General features: G+C 38.2%; 1 protein-coding gene across 3 annotated transcripts in view; it reads left to right on the top strand.

Moving 5' to 3' along the window:
* Positions 1–20,031, top strand: part of ap3d1 (adaptor related protein complex 3 subunit delta 1) — a 37,932-nt gene extending 17,901 nt beyond the window's left edge. The window contains exons 14-34 of one of the 3 annotated variants that reach the window (XM_067396220.1): positions 83–313; positions 391–622; positions 3,080–3,225; positions 3,300–3,441; positions 3,521–3,592; positions 4,138–4,210; positions 4,302–4,498; positions 4,582–4,655; positions 7,416–7,578; positions 7,694–7,825; positions 10,682–10,735; positions 11,431–11,532; positions 11,918–12,076; positions 12,200–12,247; positions 12,440–12,460; positions 14,529–14,718; positions 14,791–14,879; positions 14,973–15,058; positions 17,190–17,311; positions 17,400–17,479; positions 17,642–20,031. In XM_067396220.1, coding sequence (XP_067252321.1) covers positions 83–313; positions 391–622; positions 3,080–3,225; positions 3,300–3,441; positions 3,521–3,592; positions 4,138–4,210; positions 4,302–4,498; positions 4,582–4,655; positions 7,416–7,578; positions 7,694–7,825; positions 10,682–10,735; positions 11,431–11,532; positions 11,918–12,076; positions 12,200–12,247; positions 12,440–12,460; positions 14,529–14,718; positions 14,791–14,879; positions 14,973–15,058; positions 17,190–17,311; positions 17,400–17,479; positions 17,642–17,737 — 2,509 coding nt within the window. In that variant the 3' untranslated portion in view covers positions 17,738–20,031. The remainder of the gene's footprint in view (positions 1–82; positions 314–390; positions 623–3,079; positions 3,226–3,299; positions 3,442–3,520; positions 3,593–4,137; positions 4,211–4,301; positions 4,499–4,581; positions 4,656–7,415; positions 7,579–7,693; positions 7,826–10,681; positions 10,736–11,430; positions 11,533–11,917; positions 12,077–12,199; positions 12,248–12,439; positions 12,461–14,528; positions 14,719–14,790; positions 14,880–14,972; positions 15,059–17,189; positions 17,312–17,399; positions 17,480–17,641) is intronic. The other 2 variants (XM_067396222.1, XM_067396221.1) reach the window with 2 other exon arrangements.
* The last annotated feature ends 237 nt before the right edge of the window (positions 20,032–20,268 follow it).

The following is a 20,268-nucleotide window of genomic DNA, read 5'->3' as shown; positions in this document are numbered from 1 at the left end:
TACCATTTGGTCGAGCAGGCAGTTAAAGGGTTAATCTAGTCCACAGATCTTGCATTTTAAAACAACCTTATCTGTCTTCCAGGTACATCAGCATCCTGGTAGAACTTACTCGTCTGGAGGGCACAAGGCACGGCCACCTAATCGCCTCTCAGATGCTGGACGTCGCCATCCGCGTCAAAGCCATCCGGGGCTTTGCCGTGGCTCAGATGGCCACTCTGCTGGACAACGCACACCTACTGACCGGCAACACGCAGCGTAACGGCATCTGCGAGGTTCTCTATGCTGCTGCGTGGATCTGTGGGGAGTTCTCCGAGTACGTGGTGACAATCTGGAAAGGTTCAAGGTTCAGACACATTAACAGAATACTAATGTTTAAACCTTTCCTCACAGGCATCTGGAGGACCCCATGCAGACCTTGGAGGCCATGCTGAGACCCAAAGTGGCCACCCTGCCTGGACACATCCAGGCAGTGTATGTACAAAATGCTGCCAAGCTATTTGCGACTGTGCTGCAGAAGCATGAAGGGGAGACCGATAGCCAGGCAGCGCAGGAGACCAGCCAGCTGCTTATAGAAAGACTGCCGCTGTTCGTCCAGAGTGCCAACCTGGAAGTGCAGGAGAGGGTGAGGAATTCAGCATGAAATTAAAATTCAATGCCTTGTTTACATCTGGTATTATGATGCGTTTTGGTCGATCGGATCACAAGTGGACAATAGGGCTGCAGCGATTAATCACGATTAATTGTTTGCAAAATAAAAGTATGTGTTTACGTAATATATATGTGTGTGCTCTGTGTATAATAATTATGTATATATAAATACACACACATACAGGTATAAAGTTTAGAAATATATGCATGTATTATAAATATATATATTTATATATATATTTTATATTACATATAAACATGAATATTTTATGTAGAAATATAACATTTTTCATAAATATATACATGAATGTGTGTGTATTTATATATACATAATTATTATACACAGAACACACACATATATATTGCGTAAACACAGACTTTTATTTTGCAAACGATTAATCGTGTATAATCGTTGCAGCCCTAGTGGATGAGGGAGACACTGGGTTCCTACGCGGTTTGGAAAAGTGTGGAAGTTGATTTGAGTAATTTCCAGGTCTGGAAAAGTATGGAAAAATATGTGTTTCCAGACTATTGTCTCCATTCAGTTTTCTAATTTATTATACCTGCAAACTAGACACTTTACAGCGAAATTAGCTCTTTTGAATCAAAATACATAATTTATGTGAATTGTGTAGATCCGAAGAGGTTTTTTTCTGGGCGAGTGCGTGATCTTCCTTGGTGCTCTGTAGCGTGATAGATCGCTGTAGCACTCGTGAACTGACCATCTCTTCTGCTTTACTAGTTACACCACAAAATAAACATGATTGAACATCCGAAGGTATGTTGAAAGATAAAGAACAACTTACTGAAATCTGTATCACATGCAATCGATCAATCATTGTTTCAACCGCAGAAAGGCATCAATAAAACAGCATGTAAAAATGTCACATTTAGCCTACCTCAGAAAAGCCGTTCAATGTCCAAAAACTCATTATTCCGCTACAAAAATAAACTTCGAGAGGAGCATTTTGCTAAATATATGCACTATAGGCTATTGCATATTCATTGGAAAAACCCATACATTTGTTAAGTACAAATACAGTTCTTTCGACCTAATGTACTAAATAAGCTTGGGCAGTTTACATATGAACACACCTGGAGATGAGGGAAAAACATACGGAGAGCATCAGCTTTAGTTTCTGCTCTGACAGCCGCAAGAGTGTGTTAGAAATCAGGAATGGTGAGAGAACATTGTGCTTGGTACATTTTTCTTCTTCAAACCAAACTTCAGCCGACAAAGCTTAAATCTCATCTAGTTAACACACACAGTAGGTGGACAGTAGGAAGTCTTTTGTGGTTGTTCAAATGCATTCAACCACTAGCATCTACACTACAAAAGCAGTCCGGTTGAATGTGTTTTCGACTACCTATGGAAGTGGTTAAAAGTGGACAAGGTCAAAATGTTTTAGACCCCGTTTACACCTGCATTTAGCGTCGTCCACTTGTGATCCCATTGATGAAAATGCTTCTTAAATCTGAAAATTTACATCAGAATGGCATTATGAATGATTTACACGATTCATTCTGCTCTTGTTTTATGAAAGAGGCCCATTACGTTAAAGGGGTGGTTGATAGTGATTTGAGCATAATTGTTTGTTATGATGCTCAAAGTTCAATGCAAAGGGGGAGATTTTCTTTTACACAGTTCTCTGTTTAAGGACTACAACAAATGGTAGGGACTACAGTGAGCTTCTTCCCGGGTTGGTGACATCACTAACTCTAAACTTACACAAACCCTGCCCCCGAGAACATGCAACAAAGGGGGTGAGGCCATGTTGGGCTGCTTTAGAGAAGAGGAAGAGTTGTTGTAGTAGAGTGTTGTTGCCATGCCGTCATTTTACACCGGACTGCTCTGAATGAGGGTCAATTCAACGCTGGATTTGCACAAAAGATTAACATGACGGCACATGCTAGTCGATGAGTTGAGTTGAATCAACTCCACAGCAACTGCATAAATTTATCCACTAACCATTCAGAAAAGTCCAGATGCATTCTATAAGTGTCCGACTCCGGTTTGAACAGGCTGAACACTGTTACTGACAATCATCATTGTGGCTGCATTTTCCTCTTTTGAAAAATGGGCCGTGAGCATCAGCTCATTTGCATTTTATAGGGACACACACATTGTGTGTTTTTGCTCACCCAAATGGGGGCAAATTTGACAAGCTATAATAAATGATCTGTGGGATATTTTAAGCTAAAACTGCACAGACACGGGCTTTAATGGGGTCTGGAAAGTTCTGATATGTTCTGTTTGAGTCTTGCTCTAACTCCATCTCACATTTTGTCTGATGTTTAAACCAATGTCAGACTTTATCTAGTTCAAGTATTGAGCTTTTAGCTTAGCAGCATACTAATGTCAAACTTCACTGGAATCAATTGAGTCATTTCACACAGATACCACAGTGTTAACTGTGATGTTCCTCCGCAGGCGTCCTGCATCCTCCAGCTGGTGAAGTACATCCAGAAGCTGCAGCAGAAGAATGTGGAGGTGGCCGAGGAAGTGACGGCTCTCTTCGCCGGAGAGCTCAACCCCGTGGCCCCCAAGGCCCAGAAGAAAGTGCCTATACCAGAAGGGTGAGCCTTTCTTGAGTGTATCGCAAGGCAATTAACAGGAAAAGATCTTACAACTGTTGTTTTTCCCCCTTCAGTCTGGATTTGGACGCCTGGATCAATGAGCCCCCATCAGAGAGCGAGTCCGAGGACGAGAAGCCCAAAGCGGTGTTTGCTAAAGAAGAACCCAAACATTCCAGATCAAGACACACTGAGGTGGACGAGAAAGAGTTGGCCAGGGTAAGTGTATGCAGTCTATCAGACCTTCAGAAAATGTAAAAATATAGTTGTCTTAATAAACTTGCCTGATTTTAAACAGAGGAGGGAAGTCAGGAAGCAGGAACAGGCCAACAACCCATTCTACATCAAGGCCTCGCCATCATCTCAGAAGGTACGCAGTCAGATCATTTCTGCGGTCACATAAACCATAGGCTGAAACATACTTCTAACTACGTAGCTTAGGACCATTCACAAATCTTTGGATTGGAATCAGTGGTTCAGAGATTGTATCAAACTCACCAAGTCACATGATTTCAACAAATGATACTGTTATGTCATGCTGTTTCGAACCTTGAAACATTTCACAATTCAGAGGGTTCGCCACTAGATGCTTTGATCTGGTGATCCCATGAACAAGTTTCTAGAGGTTTTTATCTGATCTTGGGTAAGTTTTATAATGTAGGTTCATTTTTAATGAATTTAATGATACAGATATGACATTTTATTTAATGATATTTTAAATAATACAAAAAGGAGTGATATTTTTAATTTACCTTTTTTGCCAAGCCCTGCTTAATAACACAAAACTCAACCTGTAGTGTTTCGAAAGCTTCGAAAAGTCAATAATTTTATGAAGCGATTAGTTAAATTGATTCAGGACTCCAAAAATCGTTGTTTTTCCCATCACTACATATTTGAACTTCTCCATAATTGCAGGTGTACGATGCGCCAGGTGTAGAACACATTCCGGTGGTGCAGATCGACCTCAGTGTGCCTCTCAAAGTCCCAGGTGAGCAAATCTACGACGTTTAACGTGTGATCCGCTCCAGCAGACCAAATAAAAACCGCTCTTTCATCTCATCGTCCTTCGTTTGGTCCAGGGATGCCCATGTCCGACCAGTACGTGAAGCTGGAGGAGGAGCGACGGCAGAAGGAGAAGGCGGAGAAGAAGAAGAAGGAAAAGAAGAAAAAGCGGGAGAAGCGTGGGAAAGGGAGGAAGGCGGATTCGGGTCCCGAGAGCGAAGAAGACATCACGCCTGCTCACCATGTGGACATAGTCACAGAGGAAATGCCAGAGGTAGGCAGCTATTCCTTTTGAAGCGCTTAAAACTGTTATCCACAAAACTGTACACACTAACGTTGGTTTGTCTCTCTTTCCAGAATGCCTTACCGAGTGATGATGATGATAAAGATCCAAATGATCCTCATAAAGCTCTGGACATCGATCTAGACAAGTATGTACCTCATTGTCGCCACCTACAGTTCATATATGGGCTACATGTAGGGATGCACCAAAATCATATTTTTACTGAATCAGAAATTAACGTTTTCATTTAGCTGAAAACCAAAAGTTTCTGTAATTAAATTTGGGCATTTGAGCTCTTTATGCTGCTCAGAGCTGTTATAGTAAATTTACATTTCTGATATTTCAGCTGAACAAATTTAAAAAATTGCTACTCTAGCATAATTTTTGTTCATGATGAAGTGCGTTCACACTGCTGACATGTTTACAAATAACATTGTTTACAAATAACATTGCTTCTGCAGTTGGCTGCTTCCCAGAGTGAGCAGAAGCAGATCAATAAACTGTCATGTGATTTTGCGTTCAGATGTTTGGGAACGCAATCATGTGAAATGATTCTGGGAGGTCATTATACCAAATCAAACCAACATTTGAGATGCTGTGCAGTGAAACACATCCGCTGGTTATTCCAGTTATCCATTTACATCCACAGTTGACGCAAAGTTTTTTTTTTGTTGCGCATCAACTGATTTATTCAGTAAATGTGTTTCCATCATAGTTTTATATGTCTCAATTGAGAATTTATGCATTTTTTTTTTTTTTTTTTTTTTTTTTACATGATATCCCAATAAATTGGTGGATAGAAAAATAGCTACTATTTTGGTTAATGATTTTGACTTCAAAAAATGTTCTTTTCCCCTAATCTTTGCTGTTTCAAACAAATTATTTTGGTTTCCGAAAATTTGGTGCATCACTAGCAACGTGTTAATTCAGGAATTCTTGTTGTTTTGTCTCCATTGTTTGGTACAAGACACTCTCTGCTAGTCTGCGGACATTAATTCCCACTTAATTTTCAGTAATTATTTTCAATTTCATGCTTCTCACCGCTGTCATTCATTAAATCACCTTTAGCAGATGCTGATTGATGAGTCCAGAATCTCTGTTCATACAGATGCCAAACAACTCTAGTTTTTGCATCTGTTGGGTTTTGCGTGTTCTGGTATAGAGGAACCTTCTCCAGTTCTCCTGTATCTTCTCCACTCTCTTACACACACTGCTCTTTCTCTATCTCTCTCTCCCTCATGCACGCACCCATCTGTCCTCCTGAAAGTCTCCTATCTGGTACTAGCTCAAGGTGAGTTCTTCCTGTGGTCATGTGACCCAGTGGATTCCACTGCTCAGCTACCAACACCCGTTACTCCTTTTTTCCTGGCACTTGCAGTGTCACTGCTGAAGCGTTAATGTTCAATAGAAATGTGTCATGCATGACTGATCAGCTCACCTGGTAGTTGGGTTTTGGCTGTGGTCATATTGCTAAACCTTGTACACTTCCTTTTCAAAAGAGTGGGGTTAGTAAGACCTCTTCTGCTCACTAAGGCTGCATTTATTTGATTAAAAATACAACAAAAATAATCATATTAAGACATATTATTACAATTTAAAATAACTATTTTCTATTTGAATATATTTTTAAGTTTAATTTATTCCTGTGATGCAAATAGGGCTGCAACGATTAATCGCGATTAATCGTTTGCAAAATAAATGTCTGTGTTTATGTAATGTATATGTGTGTGTTCTGTGTATAATAATTATGTATATATAAATACACGCACATACAGGTATAAAGTTTAGAAATATATGCATGTATTATAAATATATATATATTATATTACATATGAACATAAATATTTTATATATAAATATAACATTTTTCTTAAATATATACATGAATGTGTGTATTTATATATACATAATTATTATACACAGAACACACATATATATTACATAAACAGACTTTTATTTTGCAAACGATTAATCGTTGCAGCCCTAGATGCAGAGCTGAATTTTCAGCAGCCGTTACAGCGGTTTTTAGTGCCACGTGATGTTTCAGAAATCATTTTAATTTGCTGCTCAAACAATAGTATTAATTCTTAAAAAAAAAAAAAAAAAAAATCAAACTGGCCCCAAACTTTTGAACGGTAGTGTACATACATGCCAGCATTGACAGACTTGCCTGGCTTCGATTTTTCTCCTGAAACTTGAGTGCAGGTTTTAAACCCCTCAGTTGTTTTTAGCTTTATTGTAAAAGAAAATGATCCTGCTTTAAAGGCCTCTTTACACCAAATCTGAAATTCTTACACAAAACAAAAGCAAACCCCATCTCACAAAGTCAAAAATATTACACTTCAGTTATTTGTCTTTTGTGGTGTTTGAAGGCTAGGTCAGGTTTTGTTTTAAATTTGCTTTTTGTTTAGGTTTTTGTGCTTTGGTTTGTTTTTAGGCTTTTAGGTTGTTTTTTGTTGTTTTATTATTATTTGTTTGACCAATTCAAATCACTAACTTGAGTTTTAGATGAATTTGGGAGTGTTTTGAATGACTGCCAACTCGCTACCTAATTTATTTTGCCTTTGCACACTAAAAGCCATGTTTTGTTCATATTGGCATAGAAATGCAGACATTCAACAAATTAAAATCATTCAGTTCCTTTTTTTTTTCTTTTTTTTTTTTTTCTCAACACTTATTGTTGTAAGAAAAATGGTGTGAGTTGTTTTGGTGCAGCAAAGAAAAAATATACTTTTTTTTTTTTGTGGCACTTTGTCACATCAGATTTGTTGCGAACAGGCCTTTAGACTTTTGACCCATATATTGGACAAGCTGAAATCTTTCCTAGCTTCCGTGTGACTGTCCCCTCTCGCTCACCGTCTCCTTTTCTTTCTGTCCATCTAATCTCTTTTTCTCTTATCCTTTCCAGGCCGCTTGCAGACAGCGAGAAGCTTCCCGTGAGGACCCACCGTCCAGAGGTGCTGAAGAGCCCTGCTGAGGACCGAGACAACGAGAGCATCCCACAGGAGTCCAAGAAGAAGAGCAGTAAGGAGAAGAAAGAGAAGAAGAAAGACAAGGAGAAGGACAGGAAGGTGAGATACTATAAATGCAGATATCTGCATTTAAGCAATATGCTGTTTTATTGCATTACTTTGAGTATTCACACTTCATAAATATTCATATTATGATGATGCTGATGTGTTGTAGAGGAGCAAAGAGGAAAAGAAGAAAAAGAAGAAACACAAAGAAGTGGAGGAGGAGCCTATGGAGTCCCAGCCAGAAGAGGCCATCCAATCAGAGGACAGCAAAGAGATGGCCGCTCCGCCCACATCTGCTGAGGTATGATTGCTCTGATAGTAAAGCATTATGATAAAAAAGCTTGTCTTTTACCCTCCACATCACTAATCTTCAGCTTTTGCTTTATTTATACAGCTTTGAAATATTCCATTACTTTGGGTTCAATCTTTGGGCTGCCACAAGTGTCATCGTTTCTATATTAAGTTTAAGTCAACAGTTAAACAGAAAGAAAGAATGAAAAAAATGTTAAATGTGTGTTAATGATTACTGGACAATTAATTGTTATTGTTAATTCATTCCGTTACGCTTATTTATATCAAATAATCTATTTCAGCACAAACACATGAGGGGGCATGCAGGAATTCTCAACTAAAATGTTGTGATGTATTGTTCTATTTACCCATACATGTTGTTGTTTAACTATAGTTGAAAATGTTTAAAGACCCAAACTAAAAAAATATATATATTTTTATGTTTTGTTTTTTTGGTAGAATGTCATATCTGTATGTTTTTTTTTTTTTTTTTTTATTTGTATAACAATTACAAGTCTATTACAACAATAGTCTGTTTACAAATAGTTAATAATAGTAATAATAATAACATCAACTAATGAATTAATGCTAAATAAAATAATTTCATGAGCTTAAAGGTGCAATATGTAAGAATTATTGCAGTAAAATATCCAAAAACTACTAGGCCAGTGTTATATATTTTGTTCACTTTAGTACTTACAATATCTCAAATGTTTCCAACTATTTGTAAATCGTGAGAAAATTGCAACTTTAACCAAGGCTCTGGGACGTGTGAGGAGTCGCCTGTCAGTTGCGTCATAACCGCGTTACCCTCAGTTTCCGGTTTTATTTTGTAGAAACCATGGAAACACCAAAGATGCTTTAATATATTACATGTTTAAATAGATAAGGGAACAACTGTTTGGATATATTTATAGACGGATAACTAATTATTGTTATATAGCTCAACACGTTTAGTCTTATTGTTTAAATCTAATTTTTTTTTTTTTTTTTTTTTTGCTAGTACCATGCTTTACCATGCTTCAGAGAAAAACACTATTTTGTCAAGTAGCTAACATAGCATTATCAGATGCAGCTTTATTTTTAGTAACAGTTATATAGCATTTTCTCCATCATACAATACGTTTTAAATTGAATTGCATGCCATTTATCAACACAAGCCATCCAGCATTTAATATGATATTCTAAAATCGATCTATCTTACTGCAGTGTGTAACAGTGTCTCACAGCAGCCGCCGAGCGAACGCACAGAGTACCGTTATAACATCATTTTCAACACTCTTAAATGTATCTAATATGATAAACAGAACTGCATTACCTCATACTCATGACCGGAATAGCGGAAGCAGCGCCGGTGACTGTCATAATAAAAGTTCTGCTGCTCGTGAGGCGTGTGTTGTGCAATCGCTCCAGCGGCTTCGTTCAGCTCCCACAAAACTCTGTCCTGCTCTGCTTCATACTACAGTAACATTAATAATCACATCCATAAACATGATTTCTTCCCGAGTCCTATCCCAATTTTTTTGCACAGTCCGTTGAGGTGGAGACCACATGTCCCAAGATTCCGTGCTCAAACTTGGCGTCATCAGGCTACTCCTTTGTTTTGAACAGGCCTCTAGCGACCTCTGGCGGACAGAAATCTTACATACTGCACCTTTTTAAAGGAGTTAAAGGGATAGTTCACCCAAAAATGAAAATTTGATGTTTATCTGCTTACCCCCAGTGCATCCAAGATGTAGATGACTTTTTTTCTTCAGTCGAACGCAAATTATGATTTTTAACTGCAACCGCTGCCGTCTGTCAGTCAAATAATAGCAGTGGATGGGAACTTCAACTATAACAGTAAATAACTTGCTTAGACAAATCAAAATTAAAACCTGCGGCTCGTGACGACACATTAATGTCCTAAGACACGAAACGATCGGTTTGTGCGAGAAACCGAACATTATTTATATAATTTTTACCTCTAATACACCACTGTGTCCGACTTCGTTCAGCTTCCTGTTAGTGAGGTCAAAAAACGCGTTCTGAAGACGGAAGTGATGTCTCGCCCATATACTTCAATGAGCGCGAGACATCACTTCCGTTGTCAGAGCGCGATCTGACCTCACTAACCGGAAGCTGAAGGAAGTTGGACATAGTGGTGTATTAGAGGTAAAAAATTATATAAATACTGTTCGGTTTCTCGCACAAACCGATCGTTTCGTGTCTTAGGACATCAATGTGCCGTCACGAGTTTTTTCGACTCTTATTGTTCAAGCTCCCAATCACTGCTATTATTTGACTGACAGACGGCAGTGGTTGCAGTTAAAAACCATAATTTGCGTTCGACTGAAGAAAAAAAGTCATCTACATCTTGGATGCCCTGGGGGTAAGCAGATAATTTTTGGGTGAATATCCCTTTAAAATACCATGGAAATACAATTAAAATATGATTTAATGTATTTTTTAAGAAGAAAATATCTGTTTGTGCACTTTTAATTTTAGCATAGTTTTTAAATTGTAGCTTTGTTTTTTCTTTATCTTTTTTTTTTTTTGTTCTTTTGTTTATTTTGTTTTTAGTATGTCGTTTTTTTAATTATTATTTGTTCAACCAATTCAAATCAGTAACTCGTGAGTTTGAGATGTAATTTCAAAAATTACTATCAAAAGAGGGTGCAGTGTTAACCAAGATGAAAAATGTCTACATTTGCTTAAAACAAGAGTTTATGTAAAGTGAACATAAATATTGAAGTGTCCATATCAAACATGGTTATGGAATATATGCTTATTTTGTTTTCTGAGGTGGTCAGAGCATTTGTTTGGGGTTCTGTTTGAGTCAAACAGGATTCGACTCATTTTCCCCACCCTGCCTTTTCTGTTCTAGGCCTCGGATCTGGATTTCTGGCTCTCTAGCGCTCCTGTTCCCCCCGCCGCCCAGGTCCGGTCCCTCATGCTCTCTCCTCTCCCTCTCCTCCCCCTCGGGTCATACTGCTGTCGGTCTGTCTTTGTTAATGAGCGTCTGTTTTGTATTTTCCCTCCGTTCTCTCTCTCGGTTCTTGACGTGCCAGTCTCTGTCTCTCCTGTGTCTCTCTTCGCTGCTTTTCACAGGTCTCGCACATTTTTGTCTGTTTGCCTATACTTGTTATAGTTTGGGATGCATGTATGCACGTGTAAAGGTGTAAACGTGTCTTAATGATTGGTGTGTGAAACTTCTCCTGTATGATCGTGTCTTTATAATCATAAACAGTCAGGACTCTTGACAGTTCTTGCGGTTCCAGTCAAACAGCTCACATGCACATGTATTTGCCCCATGAGCAAAATGTAGACAGAATGTGAGACAGAATGGACTTGATGTACTTCATTTTTTACCTGCACAAACATTATAGTTCGGTACCAATGCAAACAGAGTGTTAACTTCAAAAGCGAAAAACAAAAACATCACTTTCTCACTGCAGGTTCACCACTTTTTCACCATTTTCTCCCACTGTGACGATCCAACATCATCAAATCAACTTTTTTTTCCCTTCTTAATCATGATATTGTTAATTCTGCATGCTTCGTAGTGTAAATGATCATTCTTTAGTCTTTTAGAAAGCAGGAACATCATGTTTTTTAACAAATGTTTGTTTACAGGAGGTGACAGCACCCTCGTCTGCTGCTGCTGTCGACACAAGCCCTGTGGCCGCCGCAGAATCTGAGCCTGATGAACCAAAAGACACAGAACCAGAGGACACGGTGGGTCTTGCACAACTGTTTTTATATACTGCTCAAAAAAATTAAAGGAACAATTTTTAATCAGAGAATAGCATCAAGTCAGTTAAACTCCTGGTCAGTTAAGTAGCAGAGGGGGTTGTTCATCAGTTTCAGCTGCTTTGGTGTTAAAGAAATTAACAACACGTGCACTAGATGGGCAACAATGAGACAACCCCCAAAACAGGAATGGTTTTACAGGTGGAGGCCTCTGACATTTTTTCCCTGCTCATATGTTCTGACTGTTTTTCACTAGTTTTGCATTTGGCTAGGGTCAGTGTCACTACTGGTAGCATGAGGCGTTACCTGGTTAACAATGATGCTTTATTGAAACAAGATTAAGCCAACTATCCATTGGTTTCCTGTTTAGAAATCATCTAAACACAAGAAAAAGAAGCAGAAGAAAGAAAAGGAGGAGAAGGAGAAGAAAAAGAAGAAGCGACACCACCACCACCATCACCATCACAGTGACGGCGGCGGGGAGGATTCGGTGCAGAATGGTACTGTTGAGGACGAGGAGCCTCTGCCGGTCAGTATTTGTCCAGCCAGCCAATCACGGAAGCCCTATCTGTGTCATTAAATGCTATGTAATCATGCTATGCATCATTCATTCATATATAAAAACACTTTGTCTTGTACTTATCCATTTCAGCCCATGTCCAACTACTCTCTGCTGGCCGAGAACTCCTACATCAAGATGGTGAGTGTGATTTGAAGATGACTCAATCCGTTTGTGCCCTACACTGGCATGAAGCTCAACCAGTAATTGAGATCTTATGATCACGAGACACGGCTGTCGTTTTCGCTGAAGTGACTCATTGCTTTAAGTGATGCTGGTTTCTAGACTATGAGTGATGTATTGTTCCATGTGTCTCTGTATCTGTGTTTTAAGATGAAGGAAGATGCTGATCAGGTAACCATAGCAACAGAACTACAGTTACTGCTACTAACTTGCTGTGCATAGGCTTTAGGCACAATAGACACCATATACAAAAAAACAAGGTTAAGAGGTCAGCCGCACCGATTTGTGAACATATATATATATATATTATTAAAATATTAGGAAAGTTATAAATTAAACATTTTTAATAAATTAAACATTTTTATAAGATGTATATATACAGTACAGTCCAAAAGTTTGGAACCACTAAGATTTTTAATGTTTTTAAAAGATGTTTCGTCTGCTCACCAAGGCTACATTTATTTAATTAAAAATACAGTAAAAACGGTAATATTGTGAAATAGTATTACAATTTAAAATAACTGTTTTCTTTTCGAATATAATTCACAAAGTAATTTATTCCTGTGATGCAAAGCTGAATTTTCAGCATCATTACTCCAGTCTTCAGTGTCACATGATCCTACAGAAATCATTCTAATATGCTGATCTGCTGCTCAAGAAACATTTAATGTGTACAATTGTACAAAATATTTGTGTACAATATTTTTTTTCAGGATTATTTGATGAATAGAAAGTTCAAAAGAACAGTGTTTATCTGAAATCTAATCTTTTGTAACATTATAAATGTCTTTACTGCCACTTTTGATTGATTTAATGCATCCTTGCTGAATAAAAGTATTCATTTCTTTAATTTCTTTTCAAAAAAATAAAAATAAAAATTCTTACTGACCCCAAACTTTTGAACGGTAGTGTATAATGCTACAGAAGCTTTGTATTTCAGATAAATGCTGTTCTTTTGAACTTTCTATTCATCAAGGAATCCTGGAAAAAAAAAAAAGTACACAACTGTTTTCAACATTGAAAATAATCATAAATGTTTATTGAGCAGCAGATCAGCATATTAGAATGATTTCTGAAGGATCATGTGACACTGAAGACTGGAGTAATGATGCTGAAAATTCAGCTTTGCATCACAGGAATAAATTACTTTGTCAAATATATTTAAATAGTACACAGTTATTTTAAATTGTAATAATATTTCACAATATTACTGTTTTTTACTGTATTTTTAATTAAATAAATGTAGCCTTGGTGAGCAGACGAAACTTCTTTTAAAAACATTAAAAATCTTAGTGGTTCCAAACTTTTGGACTGTACTGTATATATTTACATACATGCACACACACTATAGAGATAGAAATATATTGTGTCGTTATTTCAATTGCAAGCTCACAACTCAAGTAAAATAAAAGTTTGGAAAAACCTCTGGCAAAGTGTGGTTTTGGATGATATCAGCATAAATCCTTATCATTTTTTGGTGCAAATACATTACAGTAACTTGACATTATCATTGAAGGCCAGCAATAATAATTTTCATTTTGATTACATAATAATGGCAATATATACAAAGTCAGACATGCCCCTTTGCCAGCTCTGATGCCTGGTTACTGGTTTAAACTTGGCCAGGTTTGTAAAAGATTTTTGGGTCAGCACACCTTAATAGCTTCAACAACTGATTGCCAATTAATTTTAGAATACAATGAACCAATTAGAACCCAGTTTAGGTCAGATAGCTGCTAAGTTTTTTTCTATGTATAAACTGTTTATGTAATAAAATGTTTTCGTAGTTTGTGCTGTCCCTTATCAGTGCAAAATTATCACAAATTAAAAAGGATTCATGCCAATATTGTCCAAAACACCACTTTTCTTGGGCGTTTCCAAACCTTTGGAGGGCAGTGTATATACATGTGTACAAAATATATTGAACAAACTGCATCCCTCACAGCCTTGTTTTCTTTTGTCAAATTAAATATGGCGTCTACTGTAACTAAAGTCTGTTGAGTGCTGTAAGACCGTGCAATCGCCTTTTGAAGCATCAGTTGTTAAATGTTCCCTTGTTTTAGGTGATGATACCTAAGACATTTAACTCTTTTGATCAGATTTTTGGGCTTGTTATACTCCTCCATTTCTTCTGGGCTTATTTAACCGCTAAGATCGAAGTGTTGCGTGTGTTGGCATGTGATCTGCATGTTTTAGCCTCTTTTATTGTTTCCTACGATAAATCTTCCCTTTTTTCAAGGTGTATGATATCCAGGGCAACCATCAGGATGAGAGCAAAGTTGTGGTGTCGGTCATCTTTGAGAACAAGAGCGACAGCTTCCTCAAGTCAATGGAGTTCAATGTGCTGGATTCCCTCAACTCCAAACTGCAGCGGCCGGAGGGAGCCGGACCTCACGATGGCCTCACTGTCCCCTTCCAACTGCCACCAGGTCAGAATAGCGATACTCATGAAAGTGCCATTGACTAGGCAGATTTTACTCATGTATTTGGTCTCTTTCCAGGGGTTTCAAACGAGGCCCGCTTCGTGTTCTCTGTTCAGAGTATCGTCATGCCTCAGAAACTAAAGGGAACACTCACCTTTATAGTTAAGGTAAACTCCCATACACACACAAAGATGTTTCCAAACAGTTGTAGTGTTAGTTTTAATATTGTTCATGTGTGTATTGATTGTTTTCTGGCATAGTCTGAAGAATCCTCCACTCATGAGAAACTGGACTTCAAACTGCACTTTACATGCACGTCATACCTGATCACCACTCCCTGCTACAGGTGAGGAAAAATAGACTGTTATATATACACATATAGAGTGCTCCGTTTTTGTCTGTCTGTCTGTCTGTCTGTTGTTTACATATACAATCTAACTTTTAGCTATCTATCTATATGTAAATGCATAGATATATGTACACTGTTTTATGTAATTTATACTCACACTCACCAGCCACTTTATTAGGTAGACCTTGTTAGTACCAGGTTGGATTCCCCTTTTGCCTTCAGAACTGACTTAAAGGGTTAGTTCACCCAAAAATGAAATTTCTGTCATTAATTACTCACCCTCATGTCATTCCAAACCAGTAAGACCATCTTTGGAACACAAATTAAGATATTTTTGATGAAATCCAAGAGCTCTATGACTCGTCCATAGACAGCAATTTAACCACCACTTTCAAGGTCCACAGAGGTACTAAAGACATTGTTAAAACAGTCGATGTGACTACAGTGGTTCAACCTTAATTTTATGAAGTGATGAATACTTTTTGTGCGCAAAAACGAAACAAAATTAATTAATTTATTCAATAATATCTTCTCCTGTGTCATTCTCGTGCGATGTTTACATTCAGCGCTTCCAGGTTATACGTCAGAACGTAGACTCATTATTTTACTCATTATAGACATAAAGTGAAGCTAACATTGGATTCGGACGTGCCTTGATGCTTTCCTGCCTTGAAATGGACACGGAGATGCGTTTAGCTGTATACGCAAAAATTTTGTATCGTATAGGTGTTTTGTCTAGACGGATCTGGCATTTTGGGCGTCTTTTTTTTTTTTTTTAATGGAGGAGTTGATAAATCTGAAAACGACACCTTTGCTTATTCGTGTGTACGACCAATCTATATTTTGTGAAACGATGATGTCATCACCCTACGTCCCAACCAGTGCCCAAGGAAGTCAACTGGAAGTTGAAGTCGGCCGCGTGCCGCCATCTTGTAGCAGAACTTCTTGCGTTAGCATCCCATTGACTCCCGTTCATTTTGGCGTCACTTTGACAGCGAATAACTTTACATCTGAGGCGTTTAGAAATAAATTATGGACAAATTGAGTCTTTAAACATACACGACAATGTATAAAGCGCTCCATTACCTTCTATGTTACATTATGGCCCCGTAGAAACAGTTTTTGTAAAAATAGGCTAACGATTGCGTCATAACCACTCAACTCTCTGTCGCACAGTAGAGAAATTACCGTACAGACAGGAGGAGAAGCTCGCAGGCAATAGTATGCATTAACTTAATATGGCGTACTGGCGTTACATTTTAAAATACTATACAAACTAATTAATCAGAATACTTACTCCTGCTCACTCACACCAAAGAACTCCCCGCTCAAGCTCGCCGTCTCTGCAAGATTAACGATGGCAGTTTTCACGCACAGCTACTAGAAGATTTACATCTGTCAGATGTTGCTGACGTCATCAAGCTTAGTGTGAGTCTGCGCGTCAGAAAAGGAAGTGCTAAAAATCGCTAAAAATGGGCTTCACTTGACTCAATTGAGTTCCAATGGGGTCGCTGTGTCCATTTCTTTTACGGTCTATGGTCCCAACTCTAGTCATACACCGCTATGTCACATAACGGCAACAAACAACAATAATAACGGACTTCATCATGCTTGTGTTCGTGCCGCAGAAGCTACCGAGCCTATTAGCTTTACTAAAATAAAGCGTTATTTCTAAGCTTTACTAAAGTTTGTATACAGCGCGCAACGTTTATGCGCATGCTTCATGCTTCTCTGTTTTTAGTGTTTCTCGGTGGCAGAATTACAGCGCCACATACTGGTCTGGCATGTATACTACATCGTTTTGAGTTGGTTTCAGTGATTTCGTGTACGCAGATATTTCTGAAGACAAGGAAAAAAAAAAGATCGGATAGGGAAAGCAGTTGAACAGGTGTACTTAATAGAGTGGCTGCTGAGTGTATATAGCACTATTTATAGTGCTCTGTGTATATATACTCCATTTTATTATCTTATCTGAGAGAGAGAGCGCGAGAGAGAGCGCGAGAGAGAGAGAGAGAGAGAGAGAGAGAGAGAGAGAGAGAGAATAGTTAATTGGTTAAAACTAAATAAAAGTAGTCATACTGTACTGTGTGATTTCATGTAGCTGAACATTTGTTTCTTGTCTTGTCAGTGACGCATACGCTAAGCTGCTGGAGTCGGGCGACCTGAAGGGCAGCTCTCTACGGCTAGAGGGGGTCAACATGCCCTTCCACCACCTGCTGGCCAGGATCTGCTTCCACCATCACTTCTCTGGTGCGCTGACTTCACAAAGACGCCAGTAATATGTTTTAAAATGTAACAACCCTTAAATCTTTTGTTCTCTTATTTCCTGTTTTTACAGTTGTGGAGAGGATTGACTCCTGCGCCTCCATGTACAGCAGGTCGATCCAGGGTCACCACGTCTGTTTGCTGGTCAAAACCGTGAGTGCGCCTCAGATGAATCTTTCGAATACAGATCCCAAGGAATTGAATCGTAATGATTCTGATTCCACAAAACCTTTCTTTTAGTACATGAATTGGCTAAATTTGCTAGACGCATCTGCACCATTGTTCATGCTAACCTCTCATCTCTCTCTCTTCCAGTCCGATCAGACCGTCTCCATCGACGCCAAGTGCGACGAGCCATCGCTGCTGGGGAATGTTCTGGACGAAATCAAGCAGACCTTCTCGAAGTGCTGATTGTGACCCCTCACCGCCCAGAAACCCCCCGAACCCCCACACGCTCAGAATCATATACCCTGCTCTGAGACTCGTGTCCCCCCCCCCCTCTGAACCTTTGTATTTATTGGATCGTTCTCTGTTCTTCTTTTTAGACCACAGATTTCAAGCCCGTCTCTTGCCTTTGTTTCCCCTCCTCGACTGTGTCTGACGTGCATCTGATCTCACACTTCATCCTGCATCCTTCGTCTCTCTGACACTCTTTCCATTGTCTTAACGGTCCATGACATTCATCTTGATTGAGAACTGGATTTTTTCATTGTCGATGCTTGAGTTGTGTGCTTTTCTTTTTTTAAATGCTTTGCGTTGTGTTGTTTGTTGAGTTTGTTTTTCTGTCCTGAACTCCCATCAGCGCCTTTCTCTGCATTAAACATCAGCGTGTCTGTTTCTTACCAGGTTTGTGTTGCTCTTTTCGAAGGCTAGCCCTTGCAGGACTGGTTTAAGACTAGAAACACCCTACCCACAACTGCCTCTGAGCACTAATGTCACTCCGAGCCTCTCAAGTGCAGTTGCACATTTCGTTAGGACTTACAGGTACACAGGGTTGCATGTTTATACTTGCAGTCCCATGTGATATTAGTGAAATCATGTGATGGCCTGCTATTCCTAATGTTGACGGTTAACTACAAGAGCATTTAATTAACAAAACTGCACACTAACAAACCTTTGCTCAGGATAATGGCGGTTAATAAATGTGGCAAAATGAACAATTTTCACTCAACTCTCAAATCCGATATAGTAATTCTTGTACTTTTATGTTGCAGTTAATGATCTCCATCAGGATGAAATTTCCAGGTTGCTTGTTTACCTCAGAACAATTTTGATTTGTACTTCAGTTTGTGAAAAAACACCAAAAATGCAGTTACATACTCAATGGGTCAAGCGTACACAATATACATGCTTTAACAATGGAAGTATATAGGGCAACTAAAACTACACTTGCCCCATTGACTTCCATTGTAAGATTGTGTATATGTACTATTGTTTTTTTTTGTTTGTTACGAACTGAAGTATGCGCTAAACTATATTTCTTAAACATGCCATTCAACACATTAAAAATATCTCATGTTTCTGGACAGTATTACATCAAAGTCATCCCTTGTGTTTCTAAAACTTGTTTCAAGAATATAAGGGAGCCTAAAACTTAAATGTGCACTTCCTTGGTCTATCACGTCTATCAAATGCCTCTGTGGCTTCGACATCATCCAAACTCATGCTTCTATATGTGTTTTTCAGCTCTTTGAACTGCCGTCTTGTACATTTGCAGATTTTTTTTTTTTTTAATATGCTGTTAAAAAGGCCTTTTTTTTCCACACTAATGAACTTGTACTGACTAATTCATGCTGTAAGTAATTCCTGTGTTTAACTGTCTGATCCAGCACGCTGTAGCGCTCGGTTGTAAGGACGCAACCAAAGTAGTGGTTATCTGCTCACGAAACGTTATCCTGAGGGTACCTTGCAAGTGTTTTCCAATGTACGAGCGAGTTCATCAACAAGAAGTGACTTGAATTGAAAGCGGCATCTCTAGTGGTTTCCAGGTCATGTAAAGACAGAATCATCTGATGTGGATGAAAGCGACTTTATTAATTAACAAGTCTGAATTTTGTGCTACAAGTCACATTGAAATTTATAACTTGCATGGGTAGGAATGTAAACGTTCGCCTACTTTTTTGTTTTGTTTTGACTAATACATGAACACTTGCATAGAAAAATGCCCTGTCATTCCTTGATTGTTGCAATTATTTTCTAGTTTCCTTTTTTACGTAAAAGTTGGCTTCACCATATTACACCTTTTGATGGTAAAATGTATTTTTATTTGTTATGAGTACATAAACTTCAAAAAATGTCTTGGAATGTTTTTAAAAATTGCATTTTGCATTAAATTATTATTATATATATTATATATCTCAATAGAGGGGGTTTGGGGGGTTCATATAGATATGAATACTTAGCCGTTAAATGTGATTCAAGTGAAGTGGCCCAGCTAATCTAATAAGGTTTTCCCTCTGGCAAGTTATAGTGCAGATATTGCTGGATTTGGCTTTTCATTAAATATACTCTCATTGCTCTTCGTTTGAAGGTACTGTCCAACTCCTTCATATGTATTTTCCGACTGTATGATGTAATATAATGTTTTAAGATGAATAAATGAGCTAAAAGAATGACCAATAATGTGCAAGCAACATTCTTGAGAGGTCCACCCAAGAGCTTGAGAAGAATGCTATAGTTTAATGTGTGTACCAATAAATTCATACATGTAGAACAAATGTTTGCCTCTGTTTGAACAACAACAGATATTTCCTGTTTCTAATTGTGTGTGAACATCCTTTTTTAATTTCCTTCCTTGAGTTTTAATATTTAGCATCCGAACAACATTAAAATATGTATGCATGCAAACATGCATATTGCTAAGAGCAAATTAGTTTAAGCAAATTAGTCCTGTTTTATCTAGCTAACATTTTGACCTTATTCATTAGGATTTTTAAATATAT

Source organism: Chanodichthys erythropterus, chromosome 10 (genome assembly GCF_024489055.1).
Source record: "Chanodichthys erythropterus isolate Z2021 chromosome 10, ASM2448905v1, whole genome shotgun sequence".
In the NCBI taxonomy this organism is placed as follows: Eukaryota; Metazoa; Chordata; class Actinopteri; order Cypriniformes; family Xenocyprididae; genus Chanodichthys; species Chanodichthys erythropterus.
The sequence above is the reverse complement of the archived record's forward strand: the minus strand, read 5'-3'. Positions and strand labels throughout refer to the sequence as shown.